Genomic DNA, 27,561 nt, shown 5'->3' with positions numbered 1-27,561 from the left:
TAGCGCCGAACGCGTGATTGTGAGGCTCAAGCACGCAAAGGACATGCGGCTCCCGTTGCGCCAGACGACCAACGACATGTCACCTCAGAGTAGGGGGAACTCGATGCCTTCGGGCTTCTACTCCAAGTCGACGCCCAACTTACCAACCTTGCGCATGTACAATGGAGAGAGCCAGCAAGACGAAAACATTACATCTCCTCTCCGGTCCGCTCCCCATGTAGACCCGCTGTCGCCGGTTTCCAACAGTGCCGTCTCTGAGACAGCCTCTGTAGAAGACTACCAGGACGACTACAATGACGATGACGATGATGATGAGGGCGCGTTCGCAGTAGAAGACATAGGCAGTGAGTCTTCGGGTGAGGAAGAGGAGCATGCGCCTGTATCTCGGGGTCTCTACACATCCAAGTCGTACACACATCTCCAGCAACATGTTCACACAGGGACCGCCCTCTTTCCGCCCTTTTACAATCGACCGCCGAACCCCCTACCGCCATCGCCATCGCTCACCTCGCTCCTTCGCCCTGCATTCAGCCGACCGACGTCGAGACCTACGACACCAGACTCGTCCGACGTAGATACCTCCAGGGCTGGGTCGCATAGCAATGGGACGAGCACACCCACATCAAACACAACCAACCTTGCCAACTCAGCACGGCATGCGCCAACAGTCCCGCGCGCCTCACCAAAGGTCCCAACGTACGAGTACTATGGCTTTGCGCTGTATCTGGGCAGCTCGGCAGCGTTCCTCATGTACATCCTCTGGGCTTACGTGCCAGCACCAATGCTACACCAGATGGGCATACACTACTATCCCAACCGGTGGTGGGCGCTTGCTGTGCCCTGTTGGCTGGTCGTGCTGGTCATCTACATTTACGTTGCGCTTGCGAGCTATAACACGCGCTACCTCACGCTGCCGCTGAGCAGCTGCGAGAATTTGGTAGATGACAGCGCTCAGATTGCGGCCGTGGACAAGAAGACGGGCCAGATTGTACGCGATCCCAGGCTACTGACAGAAAAGCTCGAGGACAAGGACAAGGAAAATGGCAGCCGAGCAAGTGCGCCTCCAAGCCGTAGAGGCTCCTTGTCTGCGTACCAATTCGATGCATCCAGTGATGTGGATTGGAAGAGCCTGTGGAGCTTCGGCACAGACGCCGTTCTTGATGTGCCGATAGGTGGGGTTTGCGAAATACTGTATGGGAGCGACGAGTAGACTATGTGCTTCGTCATCCTTACCACTACTTACCAGTCGGCCCACCTGATGAGTTCCTATCTGAGCCGTCCACTCGTGTCCTTGCTGCCACATGCCAGCCAAACATTATTCGCGCGGAAAAGCTTGTCACGCTTCAGTCCGTACCCCACTTGCATGCCCCTCCCCGACTTCCCACCATTCCACGCAGTGCCTGCACGTTGGGCAAGTGCCCCGCTACATATGGGCCGTCATTGTTCAGATTGGACGGGTTCATGGATCGTGATATCCAATCTCTCCGGAGCTTACCTCATGTTTACTTAGCGGGGCGCGTTTGACAAGTTCATGATAGAGTATAAGGCCCTGCTATATCCGCTGTGATTGTTTCCACATCCCACCTTTGCTCACAAGCCTTGTCGCTCTGCTCTGGGTTCAATTGCTTTGCCTGTTTTCACGTACAGCTTCAGTTGTTGAAAATTCTCTAATTGCCCGCCATGAAGTCCGTCGCTGCTCTCTCCGCCCTCTCCATGCTTGCTGGTGCCGAGGCTGCTGAGACCGTCCTTGGTGCTTATGTCTTCCACCGCCATGGCGACCGCACACCAAAGGCTCTTACTCCCACCAACCTAACCACGCTTGGATACGAGCAAGTTTACACTTCTGGACAGTACTACCGCTCACGTTACCTGTCCGGTGACTCCAAGATTCGCGGCATCAACGAGGACGAAGTCAAGTTGTCACAGCTGCAGGTTCAAGCACCCGTCGACAATGTTCTCCAAAACTCTGCTATGGGGTTCCTGCAGGGCCTGTACCCCCCTGTCCAGACTGTCTCGACTCTTGCCAACGGCCAGAATGTCCAGGCGCCCATGGACGGATACCAGCTGATTCCTGTCAACACCATTGAAACCGGTGCTGGCTCAGAGGACTCTGGCTGGCTCCAAGATGCTTCCAGCTGCCAAAACGCAAAAGCAAGCTCAAACTCGTACTTTGAAAGCCAAGAATACAAAGACCTTGCTTCGAGCACCTCTGGCTTTTACAAGTCCCTTGTTCCTTCTATCAACGGTGTCATCAGCGACGATCAAGTAACTTACAAGAACGCCTACATCGGTATGTCATCTCCCCTTACCCCTTACCTTTCTATTCTCTCTAACCACACCAAAAAAGTCTACGACATCCTCCACGTAGCCGAAATCCACAACTCCACCATCCCAAACTCAGACGCCCTTACAAACTCCACCCTCCACCAACTCACTACCCTCGCCAACGCCCACGAATGGGGCCTCGCCTACAACGCCAGTGACAACATGCGCGCCGTCGCAGGCATGCAACTCGCGGGTGAAATCCTCTCCTACATGACCAACGTAATCCGCACCTCGGGCTCCAGCAAACTCGGCATCCAATTCGGAGCCTACGCCACGTTCCTGTCCTTCTTCGGTCTCGCGGACCTACCCAGTGTGAACCAGGACTTCACCGGCGTAGTCGACTATGCTAGCTCCATGGCGTTCGAGCTCTTCACTACTGCCGATGTCGGTTCTGGATTCCCTGCGGAAAATGACCTCCAGGTGCGCTTCCTGTTCCACAACGGCACGGCCAGCAATGCGAGTGAACCATCCGTCTACCCGCTTTTCGGCGGCAAGGCAGATGCGCTTTCGTGGGCTGAGTTCAAGGATAAGCTGGGCGAGTTCGCTATTACCTCCACTGAGCAGTGGTGCGGCAAGTGCGGCAACACGGCGGGATCGTGCGCTGCGTTTGTGGCAAAGAGTGAGGGTCAGGCCAAGAAGGAGGGTGGTAGCAGTGCGCTTTCTCCGGAGATTGGGGGTGTCATTGGCGCGTTTGTTACGTTGGCTGTTGTGTTGGGTTCGTTGGCGGCGCTCATGCTGTTTGGTGGGTTTAGACTGGTTAGTAAGAAGGCGCTGGAGAAAGGGGTTACTGGGATTAATGTTGAGCCCAAGGCTTAGATTTTGTGGTAGGGAAGTAGGGTTGTGGGTATAGAAGGGTTTGACGTACATTGGAGGATAGGGTCATGTATCACGATGTTGATGAATGAACGAATGAATCAGATAATACTACGACACAATCACAAAGATTGATGACTTTTGTGACTAGGAGACTACGCGAACCAAAAGAATAATTTTCATAATACCCATCAACGTCGTAAATTCCATACACCGACATGTAGGTATACATGTATACATCAAGTGGGAAGACCAGTTCCCATACCTATTCATAAATCCTCCCAAGAAAAAAAAACGCCCATTCCATGCAAGCAACAAAAAAAGCAGGACAGCCCTCAATCAAGCCTTTAGCACGCTAAAATGATCCTTTGGCTTAACAATCGGCGCCCCAAGACCCTTCCTCACCTCATCCAACTGCTCCAGTCCCGTCTGCTGCTTTCCCTTCTTAACCCTTCGCTTACCCTGCGTGTGGTGATTACCCAGGAAATCATCCATGATGGAGTCGAAATCCGAGCGGAGCAAAGGCGGAGCCTGACTACTAGACCACTGGCTCATTCCCGTCATACCGCTCATTTTGCTCATTCCCGAAACCATGGACGCGTCGTCGGGGAAGTCAAAGATGTCGTCGTTTGCGTATTCTTCTTCGATTTTGTCGAAGCGCTGGTCGAGGAGGGTGAGACCTTCTGTACGGTGGAGGGCGGAGGACGACATGGAGTAGCCGGATGTGGAAGTCATTGCGCCTTTGCGCTTCTTCTTGCGGCCGCCTGAGGTGAGTGCGGAGGCGCCGGTGATGAAGGATTGCGTGTCTGCGGGTGCGTCGGTGGGTTTGTTGGGTTTGGCGGCTTTGACGTCTTCCTTGAACTTTTTGAATTCCTTTAGGTACGCCATGTCTTCTGCGTCAGCTGGGGCAGGCGCTGCATCTGGTGCGGGGAGGGATGAAGGGTCCGTAGAGTCTTCAGACGCCTTCGTGGCTTTGACTTTGGGAGACGATGCTTTGATTGTGTCGTCGGTCTCCCAACCGGGATCTTCTTCGTCCAGGAAGCGATCCATTGGGTCTCGCTCGTCGTCATCAAAGTCGGCGCTGGCATCCCATTCTCTTTGGTCGATTTCATAACCGTCTTGTGCTAGTTCGTTGAAAATATCCTCCTCGTCATCAACATAGGCCTCATCTTCGAGAGCCTCGAGCACTTCTCGTAACCTCGGGTCCATGTCGGGCTGGAAGCCTGAAAGGGCGTCTGGAATGTTTTGCTGGTCCTGGTATGTTGTTTTCCGCACAAACTCTGAGGGTGCCATGTCCTCGCCGAAAAAGTCGCTCACACTGCTGATGTTGCTGCTCACGCTCATATCGGCCTGGCTCTTGCTATCATTGAGCGAAGCGTCTCGCAGCATGTCGGCCAAGTCCATCTTTTGCTTTCCCTTCTTTTCTTGCTTGGCCTCGACAAAGTATGCATCACCACCACCACTGCCCAGGTCGCGCATGTGCTGCATGTAGTCATACTCGGTGTCGTCGTAGAAGATGCCATAGTTGGCGGCTTCACCCTCATTGTTCCGCACTTTCGATCCGTACTCGCTCTCTAGATCACGTCTTGACTTGATCTTGCTTCGTCCCGTCGCCGCCGAGTATTGCGACGCTCGCGAACTTCCTGCAGGCTCTGATACTTCGCGTTGATTTGGCGCAACGGTCTCGGCAAAGACCATCTGCGGAGCGTCTTCATCGTGGATTCGCGGGTCATTCTGTGCGCGGTGCACGAGGCGAAAGTTTATCGCCGTCTTCTTATCGCTATTCGCGGGGTTAGCGGGGTATCGCAGCACGCACAATTTCTCTGCTTACATGAACTTTCGGCGAGGCATCTTGCAGGTGTGGTGTGCCTTTTTTCGGATATGTGTTGAAGTGGCAAGTGTTGGCTGTGGAAGTCTGGGGAATCGCGCTTACAAACGAAGGGTCTTTTGGCGTCGGGCGCTCAAAAAATAATTTAGGCGAGTGGAACCAGTGAATGACGTGGGGCAACTTTGGTTCTCAACTTTCTCTTTCGACTCACACCCCTCTTTTGGGATCACACACCACAACTACAGAATACTTGGAATTAGCAGCAATCATGGTGCTCGCAAAGTCCAAGAAGAGCGTCGGGCTGGGCAACAGCCTGATGAACGATCGGTTCAGCAAGGGCAAGGGCGCGGACATGCGGAGGGGCAACTTTAACCAGGGAATCGAGCGAACAGGCCAAAATGGCGAAAAGGTATGAAATTATTGTATTCGAGTCTTGTCGTAAGCCTGCGCAGAGTAGCGCAGTTGTTTAGAAGACTCATAATTTTTAGTTTGGATCATGCTAATATCCTACAGTACATCACCAACGAGAAGAAGGAGGCGGCATGGGTAAAGATGCGCTCAGTCACCGAACAAGGCGCTCTTGACGACTTCCTCTCGACCGCCGAACTGGCTGGTACCGACTTTACCGCCGAGAAGATGAACAACGTCAAGATCATTCACAAGGACCAGAAGAACCCATATCTCCTCTCGGCGGCTGAGGAGCGCAATGTCACTCGGAGACACAAGGAGAACAGGAATAGGTTGACGGTACCGAGGCGACCAAAATGGGATGCGCAGACTACACCGCAAGAGTTGGACGAGTTGGAAAGGTCAGCGCTACTACAGTGGCGAAGAGGCTTGGCGGAATTGCAAGAGAACAACGATCTGCTCATGACACCCTTTGAGCGCAACCTCGAGGTATGGAGGCAACTATGGCGTGTTATCGAGAGATCCGATCTCGTGGTGCAAATCGTGGATGCTCGAAACCCGCTCATGTTCCGATCCGAGGATTTGGAGGACTACGTCAAGGAAGTGGACCCCAAGAAGAACAATTTGCTACTGGTCAACAAGGCGGATATGATGACACTGGAGCAGCGAAAAATTTGGGCCGACTATTTCACTGAAGCTGGTATCAACTTCAAGTTCTTTTCTGCTGAGTTGGCCAAGGAGATGAACGAAGCCCGTGGGTTGACGGAGGAAAGTGACGAATCAGGCGATTCAGAGGACTACTCGGATGAGGATGAAGACGAAGAAGTTGACCAGGAAGACGATGAACTTGCGAAGGAGGCCAAGAAGATTGACCTACAAGATAAGCAAGAAGAGGAGGAAAAGTGGGTAGATGAGGAGACCGTCGACGTTCTTGGCGAGAGCAGTGCCGGCGCAGATGGTGACGAGCGAACGCGAATTCTCACAACAGAAGATCTCGAGGCGCTTTTCCTACAACATGCACCAGATGTCGAAACAGGTCCCAATGGCGAGCCGCGCAAGACGTCAATTGGTCTGGTTGGTTACCCCAACGTAGGAAAGTCATCTACAATCAACGCTTTGATCGGCGCCAAGAAGGTGTCTGTGTCTGCAACACCGGGAAAGACGAAGCACTTCCAGACTATTCACCTCAGCGATAAGGTCGTCTTGTGCGATTGCCCTGGTCTTGTGTTCCCCAACTTTGCGACGACCAAGGCTGAGCTTGTGTGCGCTGGTGTCCTTCCAATTGACCAACTGCGAGAGTACACTGGCCCTGCAGGTCTTGTTGCCAGGCGAATTCCACAGCGATTCTTGGAAGCGCTTTATGGAATGAAGATTCATCCTCGCCCTCTTGAGGAGGGTGGCACTGGTGTTCTTACCTCTGAAGAAATATTGCGCGCCTTTGCTATTGCTCGAGGCTTCTCCACTCAGGGTCTCGGCCAACCCGATGAATCGCGAGCAGCGCGATACATTCTCAAGGACTACGTCAAGGGCAAGATCTTGTTCTGTCACCCACCACCAACAGAGCCACCAATTGACGAGAAGCACTTTAACCGCGAGCTCTACGATGTGAATCATCTACCTGCCAAGCGTCGCCACCACCCTCTTGCAAACGTTCCCGGTAACACGTCTCTTGCAGACATGCCCGAAGACGGCGCATCATTGATGGACGACGACTTCGACGGTGGCGTACCTATTCAAGGCGAGAAGACACAACGCATGGACAAGCGCTTCTTTGGCCCAGGCCAAGGAATGGCTAAGGTCAGCCAACCATTCCACTACAAGTATAGTGAGCAAGGCAAGGAGTTGAGCGGCAGGAAAGCCAAGATGATGGCAGCGCTGGAGCAGGATGTTGATCCAGCAGAGATGAAGATGAACAGCAAAAAGCATTTCAAGGCGAACAAGAAGAGAGCGAAGAAGGTCAGGTCGGAGTATGTGGACTAAGCTCTCATGTCGTAATGAGGAAGCTCACTTTATGATTGCATGGCTGGCGTTTGGGAGGACGGTGGTAAAACATGACTTTCTTCTTGACGACTATCTGGCTCAATGTGGCGCAAAATCAGGTATATTAGAAATTCAAAAGCTCATCTTTCTACATTGTAAATATCTCGAGATCATGTTGTGACTGTAAGTGGCGTGATTTAATCCCTCATGTACCAAGGGCAGAGAGATCATGATGGTTGGTGGTGGGGAGACCCAAAAGAGGCGAAAGCGCCCCCTCCCCTCCCTCTCCGAAAAAAAAACAGGGAACATCCCATGTCCGCCCCGAGTCCAGACGTTACGACGAAGAAGGAGAAGGAGGAGCAACGAGGGTCCATCGGGGAACGAGCGGAAACCCACTATAATCAATGCCTGAAGCTGACTTCTTACCGAGTGCGGCAGTTTGAATTCAGCATGCAGAGGTGATTGGCTGCGCGGGGGGTGGAGAGGGTATCTTTTTTGTCCGGTACCAATAAGACGGATGGAGCAAGGAGGTACGAGGGTGAGGCGAGGGGTGTGTAGTGGGTAGATTAGTCGAGGTGAGAAAGTACCGAGTTGGGATTCGTAAGTATGTAAAGTCTATAGTTATACCGTTCAACTCTCACATATATATACTTGCGAGTAATGATAGAGTTTGCGCAGAAAACGTGCAGAAGATGATAGATAAGAAGGTAACGAGCGCTTTTGTTGTTTTCTTCTACGCACTTAAGCGCGCCTATCTCTACTCTCGCCGACTTGGAACTCACTCCCTTTTTTTTCCATGCCTCGCTCATCAAATAAGCACCGATAAGTTGGGTTCAGAGGGAAAAATAGGGTCTTGTCTGATTTCGCAACCGGGGAGTGTCCCGCGCTGTGGTACCAAACTACGTCACTCGCCTGAACGGGGCTTAGCGGGGACGGAGAGAGTTGGACCGGAACCGAACGTAAATGGGGTCTCCGTTTTGGCAGCCTTGAGAGGGGTCTATTCAGTTGGCCTACGTTTTTTCCGTTTCAGGGCCTGTTCGGCTGCGCGGTTTGCGGCTGCGTTTTGCTAGCTGAATTGGGCTCGATTTTGGAAACGGAGGCTCTGAATGGCGGCGTGGTCTGTTGAATTGAGGATTTTGAAGTAATAGTTACTTTCAAAGACGTAGCATGATGTTAAAATATCTGTTTTGCTGCATAAGTACAGCGAAATTGGTCAATTTTTCTTTGGGATGGATTCATCAACTCCTGTGGTCAAGATGCTGCTACAAAACGGAGGGCTGTTCGGCTGGACCCCTCCGTTTTCTGTCTCCGTCTGGGTAAGTTGCGCACTAAACCCAAAATGGCCGAAACGCAGCTGGAAGACGCAAACGCAAACGAACACGACGTCTTTTCTTTTGCCGTCATCCACACCCTTCTTCCCAAACTTGCCCATTCGGGTAATACCTCTACCCTCGGCTTGGAATGCACCAACGTAGACCAGATGCAGCACAAAGATGGCTGCACTTTGCTTATTTTTTTTGTTTCCGTACAATAATCTGCACTTTTTATCGAGGATTGCCTGTTTGGATAGTCGCTGTCGAACGGAAGAGCATAGGTTTGTGTGCAAGTTGCAGCTGCAATTTGCAGGATGCAAGTGCAAATTACTGCAAATTGCAATTGCTACAGGAATTCACACTTGCATCTCAAAACTTGCCTAATCGGGAAAACACGTTGGTTTCACCTAGAATCTATACTTACGTATCGCATCGCTAGCCAATCCCTACATTCTACCAAATCTCCTGTTTGAATAGACATGTAAGAGAAAACCTTTGGTTTCTACGCATCTTAATCTAGTTAACTCAGTTATTCTCTTGAAAATGAGACTCGCTTCATGGTATCATTATTAAACCCTTTTGTTTCCCTGTAAAACGCCCCCAATCCAAATACGCGTATTGTACAAAGCAACTCCGCCATCCTGATATTACATTGCAACCATGTAGCTCGGAAGAAGAAAAAGAACCAAGACTCTACTACTTCTCCGTCTTGTCCGACTTGACCAATTCAGGTCCCCAAAACGCATCGGATTCCTTTTCATAACCCTCTCTGGCAAGCTTCCTCCTCTTAGCTTTACTTTCCTCTAGCGCATCGCCCTGAACTGCATCTCTCTTCTGCGCCTGATTCAGTTTTACTAAATCGACCTTATCTGGGTCCCGGCAGTTCTTCAACTTTTGCACGAGGGCTTTGACTTCAGCTTTGTGTTTTGCTTCGCGGGCGTCGCGCTCAGTGGCAGAGAGCGTGGCGTTGACGTATAAGCGGTGGCTGGAGATGAGAGAGGCACATGAGCGCAGAGTAGATAGGAGTTTGGCGTGGTGGGGATGTGATTGGGGGAGTTTGGTGGAGAGGTAGAATAGCGTGAGGGGTTCGTCTGCGAGGAGGTGGGCTGAGAGCCAGATTTGCGATGGGGTATAGAGGAAGTATGCGTCTGTAAGCACAGCAATAGTACGGAGTGTGTTTGTTGCGGTGCCGTATGCTGCGTGGATTCGCTCTTCAACCTTTTTCTCTGGCATCTTGATGGCCGTACCACCAGTCTTGGCAGGTAGTGAGAGAATCTTGTTCTGCACTTCCTTTGGCGTTATATCCTGGACTGGTCCCTGGTACTTTCCGTGTACCATCTCCAGTAGCTCCATGTGACCAGCCTTGAGAGCGCGGAAAGGGTGACGTACGTCAAGGTTGTACCGCAATCCTTGCATGATGATGTATTCGGGTGCGAGCACGTCTTCGGTGGTCACATTACGCCCGGCGCCTTCTGCGTACTGTGAGACGTGGATGTTGAACAGCTCAATCTTGGTGGCCATAAACATGATGGTGCGTAGGATGGTGTTGACGTGGTAGGTCATGGGCGAGTTGTAGAGATAGAAGCGGCGCATGAACTGAATACATGTTGCCTAGGAGTCGCATCAGTTGGTGGGCAAATTATGATATTGCCAGGTAGCGGCGTACAACTACGTTCAATGGAAAGCTGTAGTGGTTTCCTAGAGCGATGGCGCGTTCGCAAAACTCATTGACCACGGTGAGTTCCTCTTCAGCAGTCAGACAATTGACCTCAGTCGTCGTCTGCATGCCTGAATTGGGAGTATTTGCCCCGCTCGCATTCTCCTTGTCCGCGCCAGGTGGCGCAGCGTCACTGTCTACAGCATCCTGAGCGCGCTGCGCTCGCACTCGCGCAAGGTTCGCCTTGACGCGCTCAGTGGCCTGGAGGTTGATCCTTAGACGTTGCTCGGCAAGCTGTGCGCGAGTAAAGGACCAGTTTCGATACTGTGTCGAGTTGCGATAGAGGTCGTCTTCAGTGAGCTTCATGGCCGGGCTAGAGTTGATTGGTGGTTACGGGAGCGTGACGTTGGTGGTGAGAGGAGGATGTGCAAGGGTACGGGAAGCTAGCCGAGGTTTGCCCGTCCGCAGTCTTTCATCCCATCTTACCACCACTGCAATGTCGTACTCCAAGACAGACGTTCACAACCCCCGGCAGCAACAAGCTCTTCAAGCTTTGCAAGATCACTCTCGATCGCCTTGGTTAAGACCGAACCTGCTCATCCCCCAGGTATAGTACCGTGGCCGTGGTTTGCACTTGGTACTATCCAGTACTAGCAAGAACACGCAGTATGCACCTTGTTCGCGCAGGCCAATCAGCCTGGACAACACAGCTCCATTCCTAGAACGGCCTCAATTCTGCTCAAATGCAGCCCACTATGCGCTCGATTGACCATTAACGATACTGTCTTGATCCAGGCTGAGGCACCTACAAAGACGCTCGTTTCTCCCGCTGTTTTCTCACGGCACCATTGCGCTTTTGCTCGTCCACGGCTCCCACCAATTCGCCTCACCTCGGCCTCTCTATCCCAACTGCATCGCACTTCTACGCCAAGCCGGGTATAGATATGATCAATATAACGACCTGCCTACCTCTGCGATAAGGCCATCAGTCTACGGCATGGCGTTAGTGCTTTTGCCTTTGCCCACTGCCAGTGCACCCAGACCAGTGCTGACATCTTTGCCACAACACGCTCCTACAGGAAGGTGCTCGAAAACAACGACTGCGGCTAATGGCTCCCGTCGGCTGGTAATGGGCCGCGTCTTTTCAGGCCCTCTGTAGACGTTAATGGCCGATGGCAGGGTGCTTGGATTTCTTTGGTCGTGTAATTCCACAATGGCTTGGCAGCAAGAGCAGCTGCCTAATCCGACCACGCTATCTGGAGATTCGGAGAAGAAGATTAGCACCTAACCCTCACGTGTCCATGGCCCCGCCACCTTGTTGACCAGCGCGATTTGCGTACTTGAACAAAGAAATCAAGGCGATATCTCCGGTTTCCAGTAGAGGTGGCAGTAGCAATAGCAGTAGCAGTAGTACCAATAACCTACCATTCTTGTGGTTATTCTACTACCACTGCTTTTGCTGGATTCTACCAGAGACCTGGTTGTTGTGGTTTACGGGATGCATACCATGCGCTGCCATGCGGATGCCCGGGCGAAATGGCGGCCAAGAACCGCCTCATGCTTGGCACAGGGGAGTTGATATGGGAACCCTACCCATAGCCGTATTCCCAAGACCTGACAGACTTGGCTTGCATACCATTGCATGCTGCGCCTAGTATTGTCGCTTCTGCGCGTGTCTTGGATCATTCTACTCGTCGGTTGTAGCTGTGATAGGAAGGTCTGTATAGTGGCCTCGACCGAGGGCGGGAGACCACCATGACTTAGTCGGTGCTTCCGGTGGTGTAGTACGAGAGGAGAAAGATATATAATGACTATGCTTGTGCTCCCAATTTGAGGCCCACACCCAACTGCCCAAAGTCAATCCGCAGTCGTCTTCGTCAACATGAAGTGGGCTACTATCACCACGGCTTTACTGCCATTGGCCTCGGCCAGCGGCTTTACTCGTCAGCAATATGCCTCGGGAGAGGTTATGGAGCTGATGATGAATGGCAAGGAGGTAGGTTCAAGAAAGTCTGTCCATTGCATGAGATACTAACAGATTCAGTCTGCCTGGGCCAAGCAACGTGCTGCTGGTAACTTCGACAGCGCCAGGTGGAGCGGCTTCGAGCAAAAGAGGGCCGACAAGAGCGTTATCAAGTGCAAGCATGGTCGCGTCGAGGCTGTGAAGAACGACCCAGACCAGACGTACAGGTGCAACAACATTGACTTGTACGACTTCAAGACACACGCCGAGCTCGGTGACCCTATCGGAGACGGCTCTGGATCTTGGGGATGGACACACCGTGGCCGTGAATTCGTAAGTTTCCCCGAGTCCTAATCCATTTTCTTATATTCGGATCGGAAGAAATTCATATTTCTTTCTTTCGCATGCCATTCGGTGTTGTCCTGATGGGCGGCGCTGTGAGGCAGAATATTACGTGATACTAAATCACGTGACACCGAACTTTACATAGCGGGACGAGCATACTAACTGTCGCACAGATTGCCATCGGCCAAACCTACGGTGCTTCCTTCTCTGAGGTTACCAAGGAGGGCAAGCTCGAGTACCTTGGTCGTCTTCCCGCCCAGAATGACTCTGTCATCTGGCGTGAGATCAAAGTCCTCGGCGACTCTCTCATTGTTGGGTCTGAAGGTATTGGACATCACGTCCAGATCTTTGACCTGAAGAAGCTGCTCAAGCTTTCTCCCAAGAAGCCTTACACCTTTGACAAGGTTAAGGATGTTGCTCTTGTCGACATCAACCAGGGTATCAAGGGTCGTACCCACACCGTCGTCGCCAACGAGGAGAAGAACTACGCCGTTGCCTGCGGAGCCGGCGGTCGACCAGGCCGTAACGATACTTGTGCTGGTGGTCCCATGTTCATCAACATGGAGAACCCAGCCAAGCCCTATGTTGAGGGATGCTTTTCCGGTGACGGGTACGTTCACGACAGTCAATGTATCGTTTACCGTGGTCCTCACAAGAAATACTACGGACGGGATATCTGCTTCTTGTACGCAGAAGACACTTTAACGATCATTGATGCAACTAATAAGAAAGGCTTTGGCACTGCTGGAAAGATGATTTCTCGCACTCCATATGTCGGTGCTTCCTACACCCACCAGGGCTGGGTTATTGACCCCTACTGGCAAACCCACATTGTTATGGACGACGAGCTCGACGAGGGCCAGATCGATCCTAACCGCACTGCTGTAGACTCTCCCGCGAAAGACGGCTTTGCAGTCACCTACATTGTTGATATCCAGAACCTCGAGAAGCCCTTCGTCAGCGGTCTTTACAAGACCACTGTCCGCTCCGTCGACCACAACCAGTACGTCTACGATGGTCTTTCCTACCAGTCCAACTACCAGGCTGGTCTCCGAATTCTTGACGTCTCTTCGATTCCAAAGTATCCGGATGGTTCGAAGATCAAGGAAATTGCTTACTTCGATGTCTACCCTGGCGATGACGCCAAGCCCGGCGGTGGTGACGCTCTCTGGGACGCTGGTACCTGGTCCGCCTACACCTTCGACTCTGGCTACGTTGTCATCAACACCATTGACCGTGGTGTCTTTGTTGTCAAGCAGGCCGATGTCAAGGGCCGCAAGAAGGGCAAGGGTCAGTTCTGGAAGGACTAGGTTTATTACAACAAGTATCTAGTTGTTGCCAGATTAATGTTAATGACGATGGTTCTTTAAGTAGAACCTGAAATTATAAAAAGTACAAAGTTTAATAAGTACTTGTTTCGCCTTTCGTGCTGATTTGTGATATAAGAAGAATCTTGTCTATTTGAAGGAAAATACTAATGTTTAGTCCGCCAAGATGCGAAGATAAATACGAAAGAAAATGCATTTAACAATGAAAATTATGGCTGCATACCCGGCCATAGTTGTTAATAGGGGAAGAAATTGTGGCGCCATAGTCCATCTTGTAACCCCTAGCACGAAACGCAATTAGCACAACAACTAAGTACACGCTTGTATATGACGCTATTCAAAACGGTATAATATGTCATTCTGGTACACTATGTTCCAACCCTGTACATGAAAGTTGGTACACTAATGTTAGTGAACCAGATTTCGTCAAAAGGGTTAGTGTAGGAGAAACATAGCCTGACTACAATTTGCAATCTCGACAAGGACATGTTAGTGTAAGATTTGGAACAAAGGAGTCGATAGTGTGTTCAACGTAGTCTGTGTTAATGTGGATTAAAGGAAACGCCATGAGCAAACTCTGCGGTATGTGGTTTTGTTGATTTTGGGAAATGCGCTGGCTGAATGATTGGCTATCGTGTTCTACTGCGTCTAGAGGCATGCTATAGAGAACCTAAGTAACTTTGGAATGATGGAGGTAAGCTAACGTAATCTCCGGTAATCAAGCAACATTCTAGGCCATTTCCGTGGGCTATAAAAGAGTGAAAGCAAATATCCACTTATTAGGAAGCATGGTCAGATTTTACTTATCAGTCCAAGAGTGGGCTTGAAAACATAGTATAAGGTGCACTACAAGACATCACTTAAGCGAAGCAGAGACAATGTATAAATTGGGCTCGAAGCCTAGAAAATGCATTTTCATTTGCATTCACATCCGCTGGGATGCAGTATAAGTATCTATAGAGAAGAAGAAAAATCATGAGATCGTGCCGCAAGCGTCGTGTTCTCAAAACCAGTTCCACAAAGGAACATAAGAAGAAGAATAGTGCGTCACACACCCTCGCTGAAGCAAACTCGCGCCGTTTTCCGTTTTTGTCTTGATCATAGAACCAAGATCATAGTCCACCCGAAACCATGTCCATAAAAGAAGTCTTGAAGAAAGATGAAGAAGATCGTCTAAGAAGAAAAGTCCCTGGCGTGGCGCCTGGAGTTGCTGGACGCAACAGATGCGATTTGAGGACCAGGAGCATCTGGGGAAGTCTGGCCAGCCTTGTGCCAGTAAAGGTCCCACTTAAGGAGCGGGTCGTTGGCCTTGTACAGCTCGGTACCCTTCTTTCCAGCAGGGACCTTGGCGCCATTCTTACCGCCAGTCACCTTGATGTTGAAGGCTTGAGGCCAGAACTGGCGGTTGCTAACATCACCGTTGTTGTGGATGGAGACGACCTCGGTTCGGAGGACGTAGTTTTGGCTGGGAATGTCAGATGGGATCTTGACTGTCTGAGTGTTGCGGTTGTCGTAGAAGATGGCGTCGGTGCCCCAGTAACCGGTTTGTTCTTGGGGCGAGCCGGACGAGTAGCGGCCCTTGCGGTAGTCGATCAGGGCGGACTCATGGATCTTGAAGAACTGGAGAGTCGTCTTGTCGACCTTGGCACAGTCGCCGTTGCAAGGGGCGAGATAAGTGGCAGTCCAGCCGTGGTGGGAGCAGTCCCAGCCCTCTTCGCCGCCGCCACAGCTGCCTTCATGGTGCCAGTGGAAAGTGACATCAGATCCAGCGGGGACTGGAGCAGTGTAAGGCGAGGGCGAAGCGTCCTTGTGAGCAATGATGTCGGGGTGCGCAATTTTATCGCCGTAGACGGGCTGGTATCCCCAGCCTTGGGCCGTCCACCAAGCAGGAGACTGGTTACCGGGATCGACCTTGCTCGCCTGACGGTAGCCTTCATAAGTCTTGCCTCCAGCCTCAAACTTCTCAACGGAAGTGTGGCCGGCAACGGAGGAAATGAGGGCTGCGACAAGAGCAGTGGTCTGGAAGATCTTGGACATAGACATAATGGCGGTAGTTTGCAAAAGACGGCTCGTTGGGGGTATTGTTGGCGAGATAACGCAAAAGGGTATAAAAAGAATGACGAAGAGCGAGTTTTTGATAGCACCTGGCTATGAAAGAGTGACTGGTCAAAGACTGACTGCGGAAAGAATGACTTGCTTGCTGGAGCGTGAAGAAAAACGAGACTGGACGGGGAACGAAAAGACCTTATGTATAGTCGGAGCCAGGGCTGAAATGATTGCACAAGGAGATCCAGACGCTTCTTCGGTCCCCCTTCCCCCCGCACTTCCCGAAAAGCAAGAGAATCGTTTACATTGTGGCTTCTGCCGGCACCGGCTTGCGGCCTGCTGACGCCCATACCCACTGACGCCCCATTACGTGGAATATGTGCCTGACGCTAATGTAGGTACAGCAGAACTAGAAGGACACTTGGGTCACCAGGGTGTTGAACGACCTTTCCTAGTGGTCTCGGTCCTGGGCATCCCTTCGAATGACAGAGCTGGCTAATGCTGTCGTCTCCACTATGTCGCTGCGGCTGCCTTGGCCTCTTTTCTGTTGACTAGATCGGCACTATTTGTTCCTGAACCGAATATCCACAGGTCTCGACGACCCCTTCAAGACTTTTCAGTGGAATCCGGAGGAGGCCGAGATACATCTAATAATCGGCAGGACGAATCAGAAGGCAGTGACGTTGTGTTTTCTTTGGTTCAAAATGACCAAGCGTGCTTTTCTTGTGGTCGGGCCATCTCTCGGCTCACCGTCTGGTGCCAACAGGGGTTGTACGGGGCTTCCATTGCCGTACGCCAACCGCACAACGCCGTCGTTTCAGCCGTCAGCCTCAAGCGAAAAGACCTATCGATAAACGACCTATTGACGTGTGTAATACTCTCAACACCCGGATGGCGTCTGCAGAAAGTGTGGTTCGCTAAGGACTCCCCTCTGTTTGAAAAGACGCTGTGCAATGTTTCAGGATCCAGGAGTCAGTTGAACCCCACTGAGTTTGTAATACGAGCACGAGGCGCGCGCTTTGCCGGTTGTCTTGGTATGCTCCGCCCATAATGGGCCAGACGCTCAAGAAATCGCCCAAGAATCGGCGAGTCCTATTAGACCAAGCTTCAACCACCAGCTTAGCATGACCATGACATCCGGCTCCATCGTCCGAACGCCCTATCCAGCCTGCTTGTTGTACGTTTCGAGAAGCATATCAGTATAGGTTTCATGACCAACTGACACTTTGTGCTTCCACATGAAAAAGTCTCGTGCCTATTCCTGGCGAGACATTTGGTGCTGTGCGATCCTCGATCCTGAGTGGGCTACAGACAAGCAACCCATATGTTCAGATCGGTGTTTTGACTGTGATGTACCCGAATAGGGTTTCTGATCGATGGTTTTTGCAAGGATGCCTGAGGGAAAAGGCAAACATCCAGCCCTGCTATCTCTACACCAAGGTCGCCTAATGAAGTTTCCGAATGTTTCTTATGACAGGCTCTAGCGCAGCTACCAGTGCTCAAACCAACTGAGGTCCAATGAGCATCACGCATCTCTCACTACTCGATGCTTATTCCAATCATTTTTGATGCTATATCTTCATCTGTCACCCTTCCTAAGTTTCTGTAACTCATCTTTTTTTCATCCTGATTGCGAATTTAATCTCGGGAATCGGCGCCCCAACACCACCATGCAAGTCTCTTGTGTACTATCAGAAAGTTATTGTTGCATCCTTGGTATCCATTCTCAGTGTCGGGCTTGCACTCATCCCATATGTGCTCAAAGTGCACGCACACTCGAGCTCAACATTCCTTGCTCATATACGCGAATACGTGTAATAATTGGCTAATAGAGGTAGTAGCTTTACGCGCAAGGTTCCACTTGGTGCTCTGCAATTCAACGCAAACCCTCCCTGGAGCTTGGCGCAGCTTGGTCCTCGTGGTCGGCTGGGTCACGCATTGACCGTCGAAGGCCCGACACCACAAGATGTCCGCGTCGGAATACACCCATTATGGCCATCGCCATTCTCGCTTTTGTCGCTTTTGGATGTTTCATCCGATGCAGCATTGCTACTGGCATTATGGCTGTATGACTTTGTCTCGATGTAGCGTGCTAGACCTGACTCCACACATTTCTTCGATGACGCGTCCATTGCTTGCGTTGCATTCCCAATAAACGCACGCACGCAAGTTCATCGTATCCTGCCTGTTGCCGGTTACTTACGAATCAATCAAGTTGTTGAATTTTTGTTTCATACTTGAGTATTCAACTTTGCTTGTCAATGCGCGACTGATCAAGTTCATATGCAGTGTCGATCCAAGACCTGCCAGCTTAAACACATATTTATATGAAAGCTCGCCATTGCATCTCATAATAAGTTCCAGTGGCGTTTACAAAAACCCAAGATTGTTGGCTTAAGCCCTCAGCACAGGGTCAGTATAAACACCGAGATCAGCTGTATCCTAGCACTGTTCCACTCGATCGTCAGACAGCTGGAAAAACATTATGAAAGGCGCTGAAACAAGATATTCAGGTATAGCATTCCAATGGTTTGGTCCGGCAACCCGTAGCTTATATGTTCAGCTCACCACTCTCTCTGCAGTCCTATTGGAAAACATTGAGACCTCGTTCATGTCAGCTCGCTATACACATCCAGGCTGCTTGGTCTTTCATCAAAGCACAGCCGATGAATCATACTAGGTGCAAAGCGGTTCAGATATGTGAGACATGTCTGAACCTTGTCATTCGTAAAGAGATCCAGACACTGGAGTATCCACTTTAGCCATGTCTAGAAGCCACCACCACATTGGCGATAACTTCTCCATATACAGAGAATTGCCCCTTCTACAAGGGTGAGAATCGCGAGTATCAACGGTCATTGCAAACTTTGAGGCAGACGAATCAAGATATTTCACTCTACCATGTGCTTTCTCAACTCAAAGAAGTAAAATCCTACCTTGACTTCGACAATAGGTATTGTTACTCGTATACATATTCGCGGGAACAAAACCTACGTTCTCGTATACGCGGTTAATTGATTTTTGTATATAGTGGTGTAAGAAGTGGCTTAGTCTTGGCGGCGGTTGTCATTTCTAAGTGCCTCAACTTACTAGGAAATCAATTCATGTGCGAATGTAACACATTTTATTTTGCTATTCTGGTACATACGGCCATCGGCAAATTACAGCACTGGATCCCGTTCGCTCTCCACACGTTAAGTCTTTGACCGGCGGACTAGTAGTCAGGTGGGTGACCACTGGCGAATCCCCGCTGTCGTATGTTTTTGGCTTTGATTTTTTGCTTTCTGAAACGGATCACATAGTTGATCTTAGGTGAGCATTAGATCATATTTGTCCATTCCAATCTAGAATACGAAAACTGATATTGGGAAGACGATGCCTAGCTATTCCTATCTTTTTTTAAAGATACAAGAAGAAGATTTCGCTGGGCTTATCTCTTACCTGCAAAGGATCATGACTCTGGCTTTCCAGGCTGTTTTGGTTTCCGGGTGTTAAAGAAGATATTCTTACTATTATTAGGCGCTTATAACAGAGCCTCCTATAACTAGTTACAGCGTACCTCACCTCGTAACACAAGTCCCTGGTGCAAAGTCAATACACAACCAAAACTGTACTAATGAAAGATCCTATTACCCATATACATCCCAAAAATGACGTGTGTATTGGGCGTTGAATATGCATACATACTATGCAATGACGTTCCATGACGACTCTAACAAATACCCACCCCCACCATGACCCTCCCCTACATTATAAACAGTTTCTGAACATCCGTAGATCTCCTTCCGAAAACATCCTCACAGAAAACCAACATCCAAATCAATCTCTTCCATAACCTTATTTCAACCCAATCACACAAACATCCCCCACTAACTATCCAACATGAGCGACGATAACAGCCCCGTCACCGCGTACCCCGCGACTTCTATCACAGCGCAAAACCAAGAAGGTGGCCCTGGCCTCGATGCCAGAATGGAGCAAAAAGCAGAATGGTCGCGCCTTGAATTCTGGGACGACAACCAGAAGCCGTATCTCAAAGAATACGAAGGCCGCGGCCTGCTCCAAGGCAAAGCAGCGCTAATCACTGGCGGTGACTCTGGTATCGGACGCGCAGTCGCCATTTTGTTTGCAAGAGAAGGCGCAGATGTAAGCATTGTATATCTGCCCGAGGAAGAAGAAGACGCCCAATACGTCAAGAAGAAGATTGAAGAGGCGGGCCGCAAAGCCAACCTCATGCAACTCAACCTGCGGGAGCGCAAGAACTGCGAGCAAGCCGTTGAGCAACACATGAAAGTATTTGGCAAACTGAATGTGCTAGTCAATAATGGTGGGTTTTTCTTCTTCTCTTTACTGTATGCATTAAGAAGAACATGCTGCTGACTGCTGAAAAACTAAAAAGCCGCAATGCAAGAAATGGCTACCGACATCACCGAAATCGATCTGGACGTCACAGAGAAGACATTCCAGACAAACGTCATTTCCATGTTCGCAATGAGCAAGTACGCGCTCAAGCACATGAAGCGTGGCGACAGCATCGTAAATAGCACTTCAGTTGCTGCGTACATGTCAAATCCCACACTCCTCGATTACGCATCTACCAAAGGCGCAATCGCAACCTTCACAAGGGGTCTGGCACAACAGCAGGCGCCCAAAGGAATCAGAGTCAACGCAGTTGCGCCTGGAATTATGTAAGTTCTTCACTCCAACCTCATACACACTCCAACTATTATCATCTTCCTCTTTTTCTAGGTAATAACACTAATTACTCAAAAGATGGACCCCTCTCCAGCCAGCAACGAAAGGCAACCCTGCAGATGCAATGGAGTCGCTTGGGGTTGGTGCTTGTCCACTGAATCGGCCAGGCATGCCTGTTGAGATGGCTACGTGCTATGTGCATCTTGCGTCGCCGTTGGGATCGTACTGCACGGGCGAGGTATTGCATGGCTCGGGCGGCATCGAGATGCAGGGGTAAGGGGCTGGATAAAAGCAAAGGCCATGATTGTGTGAGAGGGGTATCATCGTTGTGACAATGAGATCGTGTATCAGATGAAGATTATGGAATGTAATTGATGGATGCATGATTTCAGTATGTAATTTACACACCAAAATTTCCTACAAGTCACATATTCCATGTTCTCGCATGCCGTTGTCTAGGTCAACAAAAGAAAACATAACTGAGTGCAAGACCAAAAAATACCGGTAATTAAATGTATTGCCTGATACAAGGCTATCTGATGTGGCTACATACAGTATTTTGGCTCAGAAAAGGGCGCACTAGTCAAGCAAGGAGAAATCAAGAAAGCTCCTCCAGCGCTAAAACTTAAAAACTCCTCTCTGCGTCTTGGGAGTTAGGAAAAAATTGATTTTAATGCTAAGATGTTCTTCAGAAATCAAATAATCTTTTTGGTATATAGAGGTGGGGGGATTCGAAGACTCAAAAAAACCACAAGGTTAGCTTTCGCACACATTTTCTCGAGAACCTACATAAAAATCATTTGGTGGAAGAGAAAAGCGTAGGAAACGAAGAGGAAAAAGCCATCGAACCAAGGCGATTAGATACAGAGTTGAATAGATAGAGTGGCATGTTCAGTATTACACTATGAATCCCACGATACCAACTTCCCTACACCTACTCATTCACCAGCTGCCCCAAATCCAAGAAACAGCGGCATAAAGCGCCAGCCCATGCATTTCCCTCACGAGCAATGTTTCTCGCATCAAAATTCAAGCAGCAAAAAACTAACCACCCTTCTTCATCTCCTCCACACCCTTCCCATGCTGTGCATCAATGTTATCCATCGCATCCGGCATATCGACATCAGAGAATAAAACCCTATTCTGCAACTTCTGAGCATCAACATCCATGGCATCATCGCTTCTGCCCACTGTCTCGCTACTCGCGTTGCTGAGTTGAGAAACCGCAGGGCGGGCGGGGTTAGGCTGGGTCGCGGCACCAGAAGCGTCGTTGTCGTCTTCAACCTCTGTATTTGGGGTTAAAGTAGCAGAACTCATGTTTGAATCGTTGCGAGCGCGGTTGTGGAGTTCCTTGGTGGATATTTGACTCCATTCATTGTTGTCTGTGGGAAAAGTGTCTTCGACCCAATCGCCTACGGGAGGCTTGTCCCAACGCGCTGTGCGGTTGTCCCAGCTTGTCTGGCCGGCATTGTCGTACTCGTTATAGCCTTCCCAGCCTGTTGCGTTCTTTTGCAACTCTTCCAAAAAGTTGAGATTGTCGCGCTTGACGAAATCGAGGAGGGGTTTTGCTAGTGGTACGGGTTCGACTGACATGGCGTCGTCGTTGGCATAGACTAGAAGTGCCGAAGCAGATTCGGTAGTCGCTCGCTCAATAACCTCTTGGAGCGTGAGGCGGTCTCGCCTTATTGTCGGGTTCGAGGATTCCGAGTCGTACTGCATTCGCCACCACTGCATTGCGCCTGGAACATCGGATTGGATGTCTGGATGTCGCACATAGACTACGTCACGGCGAGTGGCCACGCCATGGAGATAGTATGGGTAGTGCATGGCATCCTCTGGTGTCTGACCCTCCGGGAAGTCAATTTTGACCGGTTCTACAGACTCTTTTGCAGCCTTTCCAGTCGCAACATCTGTAGCGTTCCCAGTATCGTCATCTGTGGCACCATCGTCTACGCGGGGCTTAAATCTGCCAGAGATACCAACAATCATGTTCTTCGTATACTCAGTCTGCTTCTCAAGTGTCGCAAGCTTGTCCTCAATACTTTTGTAGAGATCTTGAAGCTGAGATAAGACCAGTGCGTCCTCGGGTGAATCATCTCCCTCTGGATGTTCATATGCGGTCATGCTGGTTCGCAGCAGTTGCAGTGATTCCACTTTCTTGGCACCGGCCTTCTTTGGAGTGTAGTATTTCAGCTTGTCCAACTGCTTCTGAATGGAATTCAGCTGCTCTTCATGCTTTCTGATATCGCTGTACATGCCGTCAATGACATGTTTGTTCTTCTCGAGATAGCGGTCGACATAGAGAGTCGCTGGTACACGACATCCAAGATCGGACGCTTCTGTATTTGACGAGGTCAGGCGGATAATGAGCACATTGCTGGCGTCGCGTATGTGTGCGCTTCCCACTGCTGAGGAAAAGAGTGTGTCATCGAGGACATCATACAAGCTGAAGTTGGGCCTAGACTGATCTCGTGTGACAGTGGTGTCAAGCGCAAAGCTTTCTTGTGTTGTTCCCGCGACATTGACAGTGGAACGAAGAAGACCATTCAACTCGACATTCGGTACATGACTCTGTACTGCAAAACCCCACATGACCAGGAACTTAAGCAAGTCATCGTCAGGATCCTCGACAGCTGACTGATTTTCTGCCCAAGCCTCAGTCTGTAATAAGGCATTCACCGATCCATAGATCCTGTCCGTGTTGTCGAGGAAAGCCATGAGACGCTGTGCCTCGTGGATAATCTCCAAGTTGTGAGCTTCTGAACGGCCTATGCTATCATCGAATATGCGCCCAGTCTCGGTTGGATTGCCTCTCCACCAATCCTCGCCTATCCAATAGTCCTCTTGTAGTATGCCGGGACATAGGAGCGCATTCCGAAATAGTGGTATTGAGTGTATGATGGGAATAAGACTGGATAGATAGTTGAAGTTGGACGACGGCTTGAGAATAGCGGGTTGGCCTTGTTCGCGCTTTCGCTGGATAGGTATTGGGTCGGCGATGATCTCGGTGGCTGTGGGTACCAAGGCCCATTGGGAGGTGTCGTAATTATCTCCAGTAGCTGGCCTGAAGTTGGAGTTTGAGCCGATGACCCCACTCTCTTGGTCTTCTATGCCTGTCTCTCCGTCAGTACGGTCAGTGTAGGGCGTAGTATAGAGCGCAATGGACTGACTCTGCATTGGAGCGTCACCGGCCTGGGCCTGGTTGGAGGCGATGCTGGTCCGAGAAGGCGGGCGCGTGGGTGCTCTGCTATTCACATTGCTGTGGGGGTAGTTGTCATGTCCTGGAGCGTAGTCAATATTGAAACCTGACACGAGCGCATGTCAGCCACGTTATCTCGACGTGTTTTGTAGCCTAGGCCAACGTACTGGGAACGGTTGCATCGTCGGCACCGTACATGGCACCTCCAAAAGCAGTCTCATCCCACTTGGGCTGGGAGTTGCGCAGATGGGATTTCAGTACCGAGATACCGCCTTGTTGCTCCATACTGCTGAAGTATTTGTCCATGGCGGCTTCGACGCTGTTGCCATGATTCTACGAAATACTGTTAGCCCATGCTCATAAGGCGCGCGCGATGTGCTTGAGCGGGGTGCCTTTCGTACCGCGAGTAGCTGTCTGGCCTCGGTTCTGTCCAGCTGGTCGGCACCGAAGCTGAGCAGGAGGTCGATGTTGGCCTCCACATCTGCCGCCTCCATGGTGGTGGTGGTCTAGCCAGGTGTGGTGGAGTGGGGGTTCAGAGGTGTTGCTTGCGCAGGGTACCTGGTAAAGGTCTTTGGGCGGGAGCGGGACGGCAGACAAGCGGGCGCAAACGCGTTTGGCAGCGGCACCGGCTTATAAACATCAAAGAGATGGGCTCGGATTGGCGATATGCGGAGAAGGCGCGCTTGTGTCTTGTCTGGCGGTAGTCATGGCGGGGGGCATAAGGCGTGAGCTCTGTGGAGCATAAGGCGGAGCTTTCACATCGCCAATTGCGGGCGGAAGAGCAGGGATGATGTGCACCGTCGACTATTATTGCGTCACACATGCACCTAACGGTCAATGCCGCACATGGCCCAACCTTGCACAAACTGCTGCATGTTTCCCGCTTCGTGGTTTTGTTCTTTTGTACATTTATCTTACATGGCAGCCCTGAAGCGTACACTCGTATCTTTACACTCCTGCGCGCTCTTCTTGGAATAATGAATAATTCCTTGACCATGTAACAGCAACGGCTTCTAACATGACGGAGATATTGCACCATCCAATACCTCTTCGCTTTTCTCTTGGTTACCCCAGACTCTATCATTTCTTCATTCAACCTTTGTAGTCTCCTCCATCTTTTCTGTCGCTGCTTCATCATGTTCGCGTGCAGCATCGGAGCCAGGCCCGAGTGGCCGGAACATCTGCACTCCCTTTGATTCGTTAAGCTGATCTTGCTCTATTCTCCATTGTCGCCCGCGGTGGCTGAACCTTGAGATCAGGTCGCGGTAGGGCTTGAGCTTCTTGTCCGTCTCCTCTTCGTCCAACCCAATCAGTTGACGCCGCCGCTCCTTTAGCGCGTTGTACAGCCTCCAGCGAGTCTGCTCTGGAATCTCCTTGATGTGGTACTCAACCTTCCACTCGTCTTGTTCTGTAAAGTCGACGGGCCTCTCCACGTAGCCCCCGTTTACTATATTACGGACGCTCAATGTCCACCCCATCAACGGTCCCTCCGAGATCGAGGTAGGTTCGGGTACACCCTCTACATCTCCTACGCTCTCCTCATCTCCATCTTTGGTGGCCTCCTCAGCAGTCTCCTCAGCAGTCTCCTCGGCAATCTCCTCAGCAGTCTCCCCAGCGGTCTCCTCAGCGGTCTCTTCAGTGGCCTCCTCGGCAGTCTCTTCAGCGGCCTCCTCAGTGGTCTCCTCAATAGACTCTTCGGAAACGTCTTCGGACGCGTCCTTGGAAGCATCGAGTGCTTCTTGCTGAGTTGCATCGGCCTCGCTACTCTCAGCTATCGAGACGATCTTCTGATCCTCATTGATTTGCTCGTCAACATCGTCTTGGATGTCTTGCCAAGCTTCTTGAGTTCTCCGATCATCTTCTGGTATACCCACGATATCCCGCGCAAAGTCTTGTTGGGAAGTTTCTCCTGCCTGTTGAATATCATCCGCCTGCTCCTCGGTGACGGGCTCAGCAAATATATACATGAAGGGCGTCTTGCCTTCGCGTGCTTCAAAATGCAACCTCAAAGACTATGTTCGAGTTAGTAACTGACTATAAGTATGAAGTCGACAAAAGTGGCTTACTGTATCGGGAAACTGAGCGGTAGCCTTGGTCAGAAGTTCATCAACCAGGCTAATAGAGACCTTGAACTCCTCGTCTCCCAAGGATGTGTCGTGCTGTCCATGAAGAACAGCATCCATGTCTGATAAGCTCAGATACTGAAAGCCAAAGATGCGCTCAATGTTGTGAAAGGCGACGAAAATACCATCCATTCGCCCCATCCGGACTTGCAGTGAGTACTTGAGCAGCGTGGCACGTGTCATGTCGTAGAACTCACGCTCAAAAGACTCCCACTCACCCAGCGCATGTCGTAGCTGGTAACCCGACCCTTCTTCGAATTCTTTGTGGTTCATACGGATTGAAACAACAGCCCGTGTCTTCAAATCGAAAACGCCGGTCCCGGGGAGTCGGGGGTCGACTGCATCCAGTTGGGACCGCATCATAATATTGCCTTGCTTCGAATAGTGATAGCAACGACTGGAGTTATCCTCTGTAGGTGCCTGCTCAGGGTTCGATCTACGATATCTTTCAAACTCGCTTCGCTCGGTTGTGAGCAGCTTCTCCAGGGAATGGCCAAGCCAGCTCATAATGTTGGGTCTGTCGTAGGACTTGTCTGCGTCAATTGCATAGATACCGTCCTTGTGTCTCAGAAAGACAGTACTGGGACCAAGAGTGATTTTCGAAAAATTCGGAGACGGATCTGGGAACTGGCGTGAGAGCATGTCGTGGTTGAGCTTTCGAAAATTGGACAGAACGAAATGGAAGTGCTGCAGGATGCCCGACATGCTGGATGTGGAGCCTGTGAACTTTGCACCAATGTTCTTCGTCAAGGCGAGCAAGCCTTGGTCCTTGGAGGAAGTCTTGTACTCGCTCAAGGCTTTGAAATCAAACTCGTGGGCTGGCATGATCCTCTCTAGGTAGGGGTCGAAGTTGTACACTCTTGACCGTGGGTCCTGTAGTCGGTACACGCCAGGGTTGAAAAGCACGCGGTCAAGTCCATAGGCTAGCATGGGCACAGGCGGCTTTTCCACTGGAACAGGCTCGAATTTGAGCTCGCTGGTCTGAATCGAGCTTATATTCAGCTTCTCACGTTCTTCGGCCTTCCGTTTCCGTTTCTGCTTGCGACCAAGGAGTGCGTCTTTCAGAGACATGCCAGTGTCGTCGCCATGCTTGTCCGCCGCTACATCCTCGGTCTCTTCTATTTCACGGGCATTCTTTGACTTTTTGCTAGCCTTTGTAGCCTTTTTAGCCTTTGCAGACTTTGCAGCTTTCTTAGTCACATCTCGCTTCAGCACAACAGCAATGGCGCTGAAGGACTGGCGTAGCAGCGGGCGCGGCAGGCTTTGGGCAGCGCAAAAGAGACATGCATGGTTCCAGTGCCGTGGCGAGGCTCGCACCAGTTGGCGACTCAGCATTGGAAAGTGTTGGCGGAGTGAAGAGTGAGGGCGGCGGTTGGGGTGAGCGGCGACAGCGACGCTTCGTCATTTTCAGAAAATCCATCGGCGTTTTGTTTTGTTAACGCCGGGCGATCGCCTATTAGGGCCCGTCACGTGATGCATAGGAGCAACAGTCAGGACGCGCGGAGAGGGCAGCAGAGACCCACCCACTCCGCCATTGG

At 50.7% G+C, this 27,561-nt stretch overlaps 10 protein-coding genes across 10 annotated transcripts; 5 read left to right on the top strand and 5 right to left on the bottom strand.

Moving 5' to 3' along the window:
• Positions 1–65: 65 nt before the first annotated feature.
• COCSADRAFT_293574 (uncharacterized protein) lies at positions 66–1,445 on the top strand. The gene has a single exon (XM_007699182.1). It carries the CDS (start codon positions 77–79, stop codon positions 1,208–1,210), a length of 1,134 nt encoding a protein of 377 aa, XP_007697372.1. The 5' UTR covers positions 66–76; the 3' UTR covers positions 1,211–1,445.
• Positions 1,401–3,141, top strand: COCSADRAFT_352823 (uncharacterized protein; the record flags this gene model as incomplete). The annotated part of the gene is made up of 2 exons (XM_007699181.1): positions 1,401–2,290; positions 2,348–3,141. Exons 1-2 carry the CDS (start codon positions 1,681–1,683, stop codon positions 3,139–3,141), a joined length of 1,404 nt encoding a protein of 467 aa, XP_007697371.1. The 5' UTR covers positions 1,401–1,680.
• A 336-nt stretch (positions 3,142–3,477) lies between these two features.
• Positions 3,478–4,989, bottom strand: COCSADRAFT_168983 (uncharacterized protein; the record flags this gene model as incomplete). The annotated part of the gene is made up of 2 exons (XM_007699180.1): positions 3,478–4,918; positions 4,970–4,989. The coding sequence occupies 2 exons, from the start codon at positions 4,987–4,989 to the stop codon at positions 3,478–3,480; spliced, it is 1,461 nt and encodes a 486-aa protein (XP_007697370.1).
• Positions 4,990–5,234: 245 nt separating this feature from the next.
• COCSADRAFT_81874 (uncharacterized protein) lies at positions 5,235–7,354 on the top strand (the record flags this gene model as incomplete). The annotated part of the gene is made up of 2 exons (XM_007699179.1): positions 5,235–5,375; positions 5,480–7,354. The coding sequence occupies 2 exons, from the start codon at positions 5,235–5,237 to the stop codon at positions 7,352–7,354; spliced, it is 2,016 nt and encodes a 671-aa protein (XP_007697369.1).
• A 1,681-nt stretch (positions 7,355–9,035) lies between these two features.
• COCSADRAFT_137183 (uncharacterized protein) lies at positions 9,036–10,926 on the bottom strand. The gene is made up of 2 exons (XM_007699178.1): positions 10,334–10,926; positions 9,036–10,278 (listed from the first exon to the last, which is right to left on the bottom strand). Exons 1-2 carry the CDS (start codon positions 10,688–10,690, stop codon positions 9,364–9,366), a joined length of 1,272 nt encoding a protein of 423 aa, XP_007697368.1. The 5' UTR covers positions 10,691–10,926; the 3' UTR covers positions 9,036–9,363.
• Positions 10,927–12,206: 1,280 nt separating this feature from the next.
• On the top strand, positions 12,207–13,942 carry COCSADRAFT_158161 (uncharacterized protein; the record flags this gene model as incomplete). The annotated part of the gene is made up of 3 exons (XM_007699177.1): positions 12,207–12,320; positions 12,369–12,620; positions 12,806–13,942. The coding sequence occupies 3 exons, from the start codon at positions 12,207–12,209 to the stop codon at positions 13,940–13,942; spliced, it is 1,503 nt and encodes a 500-aa protein (XP_007697367.1).
• A 905-nt stretch (positions 13,943–14,847) lies between these two features.
• On the bottom strand, positions 14,848–16,279 carry COCSADRAFT_34597 (glycoside hydrolase family 61 protein). Its single transcript, XM_007698463.1, has one exon. The coding sequence runs from the start codon at positions 16,001–16,003 to the stop codon at positions 15,134–15,136; it is 870 nt and encodes a 289-aa protein (XP_007696653.1). The 5' UTR covers positions 16,004–16,279; the 3' UTR covers positions 14,848–15,133.
• A 3,503-nt stretch (positions 16,280–19,782) lies between these two features.
• Positions 19,783–21,195, top strand: COCSADRAFT_111966 (uncharacterized protein). Its single transcript, XM_007699176.1, has 3 exons — positions 19,783–20,333; positions 20,406–20,694; positions 20,780–21,195. The coding sequence occupies exons 1-3, from the start codon at positions 19,889–19,891 to the stop codon at positions 20,976–20,978; spliced, it is 933 nt and encodes a 310-aa protein (XP_007697366.1). The 5' UTR covers positions 19,783–19,888; the 3' UTR covers positions 20,979–21,195.
• Positions 21,196–21,477: 282 nt separating this feature from the next.
• On the bottom strand, positions 21,478–24,637 carry COCSADRAFT_188451 (uncharacterized protein). Its single transcript, XM_007699175.1, has 4 exons — positions 24,302–24,637; positions 24,068–24,233; positions 23,872–24,006; positions 21,478–23,814 (listed from the first exon to the last, which is right to left on the bottom strand). The coding sequence occupies exons 1-4, from the start codon at positions 24,392–24,394 to the stop codon at positions 21,746–21,748; spliced, it is 2,463 nt and encodes an 820-aa protein (XP_007697365.1). The 5' UTR covers positions 24,395–24,637; the 3' UTR covers positions 21,478–21,745.
• A 90-nt stretch (positions 24,638–24,727) lies between these two features.
• Positions 24,728–27,400, bottom strand: COCSADRAFT_179389 (uncharacterized protein). Its single transcript, XM_007699174.1, has 2 exons — positions 25,967–27,400; positions 24,728–25,912 (listed from the first exon to the last, which is right to left on the bottom strand). Exons 1-2 carry the CDS (start codon positions 27,356–27,358, stop codon positions 24,989–24,991), a joined length of 2,316 nt encoding a protein of 771 aa, XP_007697364.1. The 5' UTR covers positions 27,359–27,400; the 3' UTR covers positions 24,728–24,988.
• Positions 27,401–27,561: the final 161 nt, after the last annotated feature.

Source organism: Bipolaris sorokiniana (genome assembly GCF_000338995.1).
Source record: "Bipolaris sorokiniana ND90Pr unplaced genomic scaffold COCSAscaffold_3, whole genome shotgun sequence".
In the NCBI taxonomy this organism is placed as follows: domain Eukaryota; kingdom Fungi; phylum Ascomycota; class Dothideomycetes; order Pleosporales; family Pleosporaceae; genus Bipolaris; species Bipolaris sorokiniana.
The sequence above is the reverse complement of the archived record's forward strand: the minus strand, read 5'-3'. Positions and strand labels throughout refer to the sequence as shown.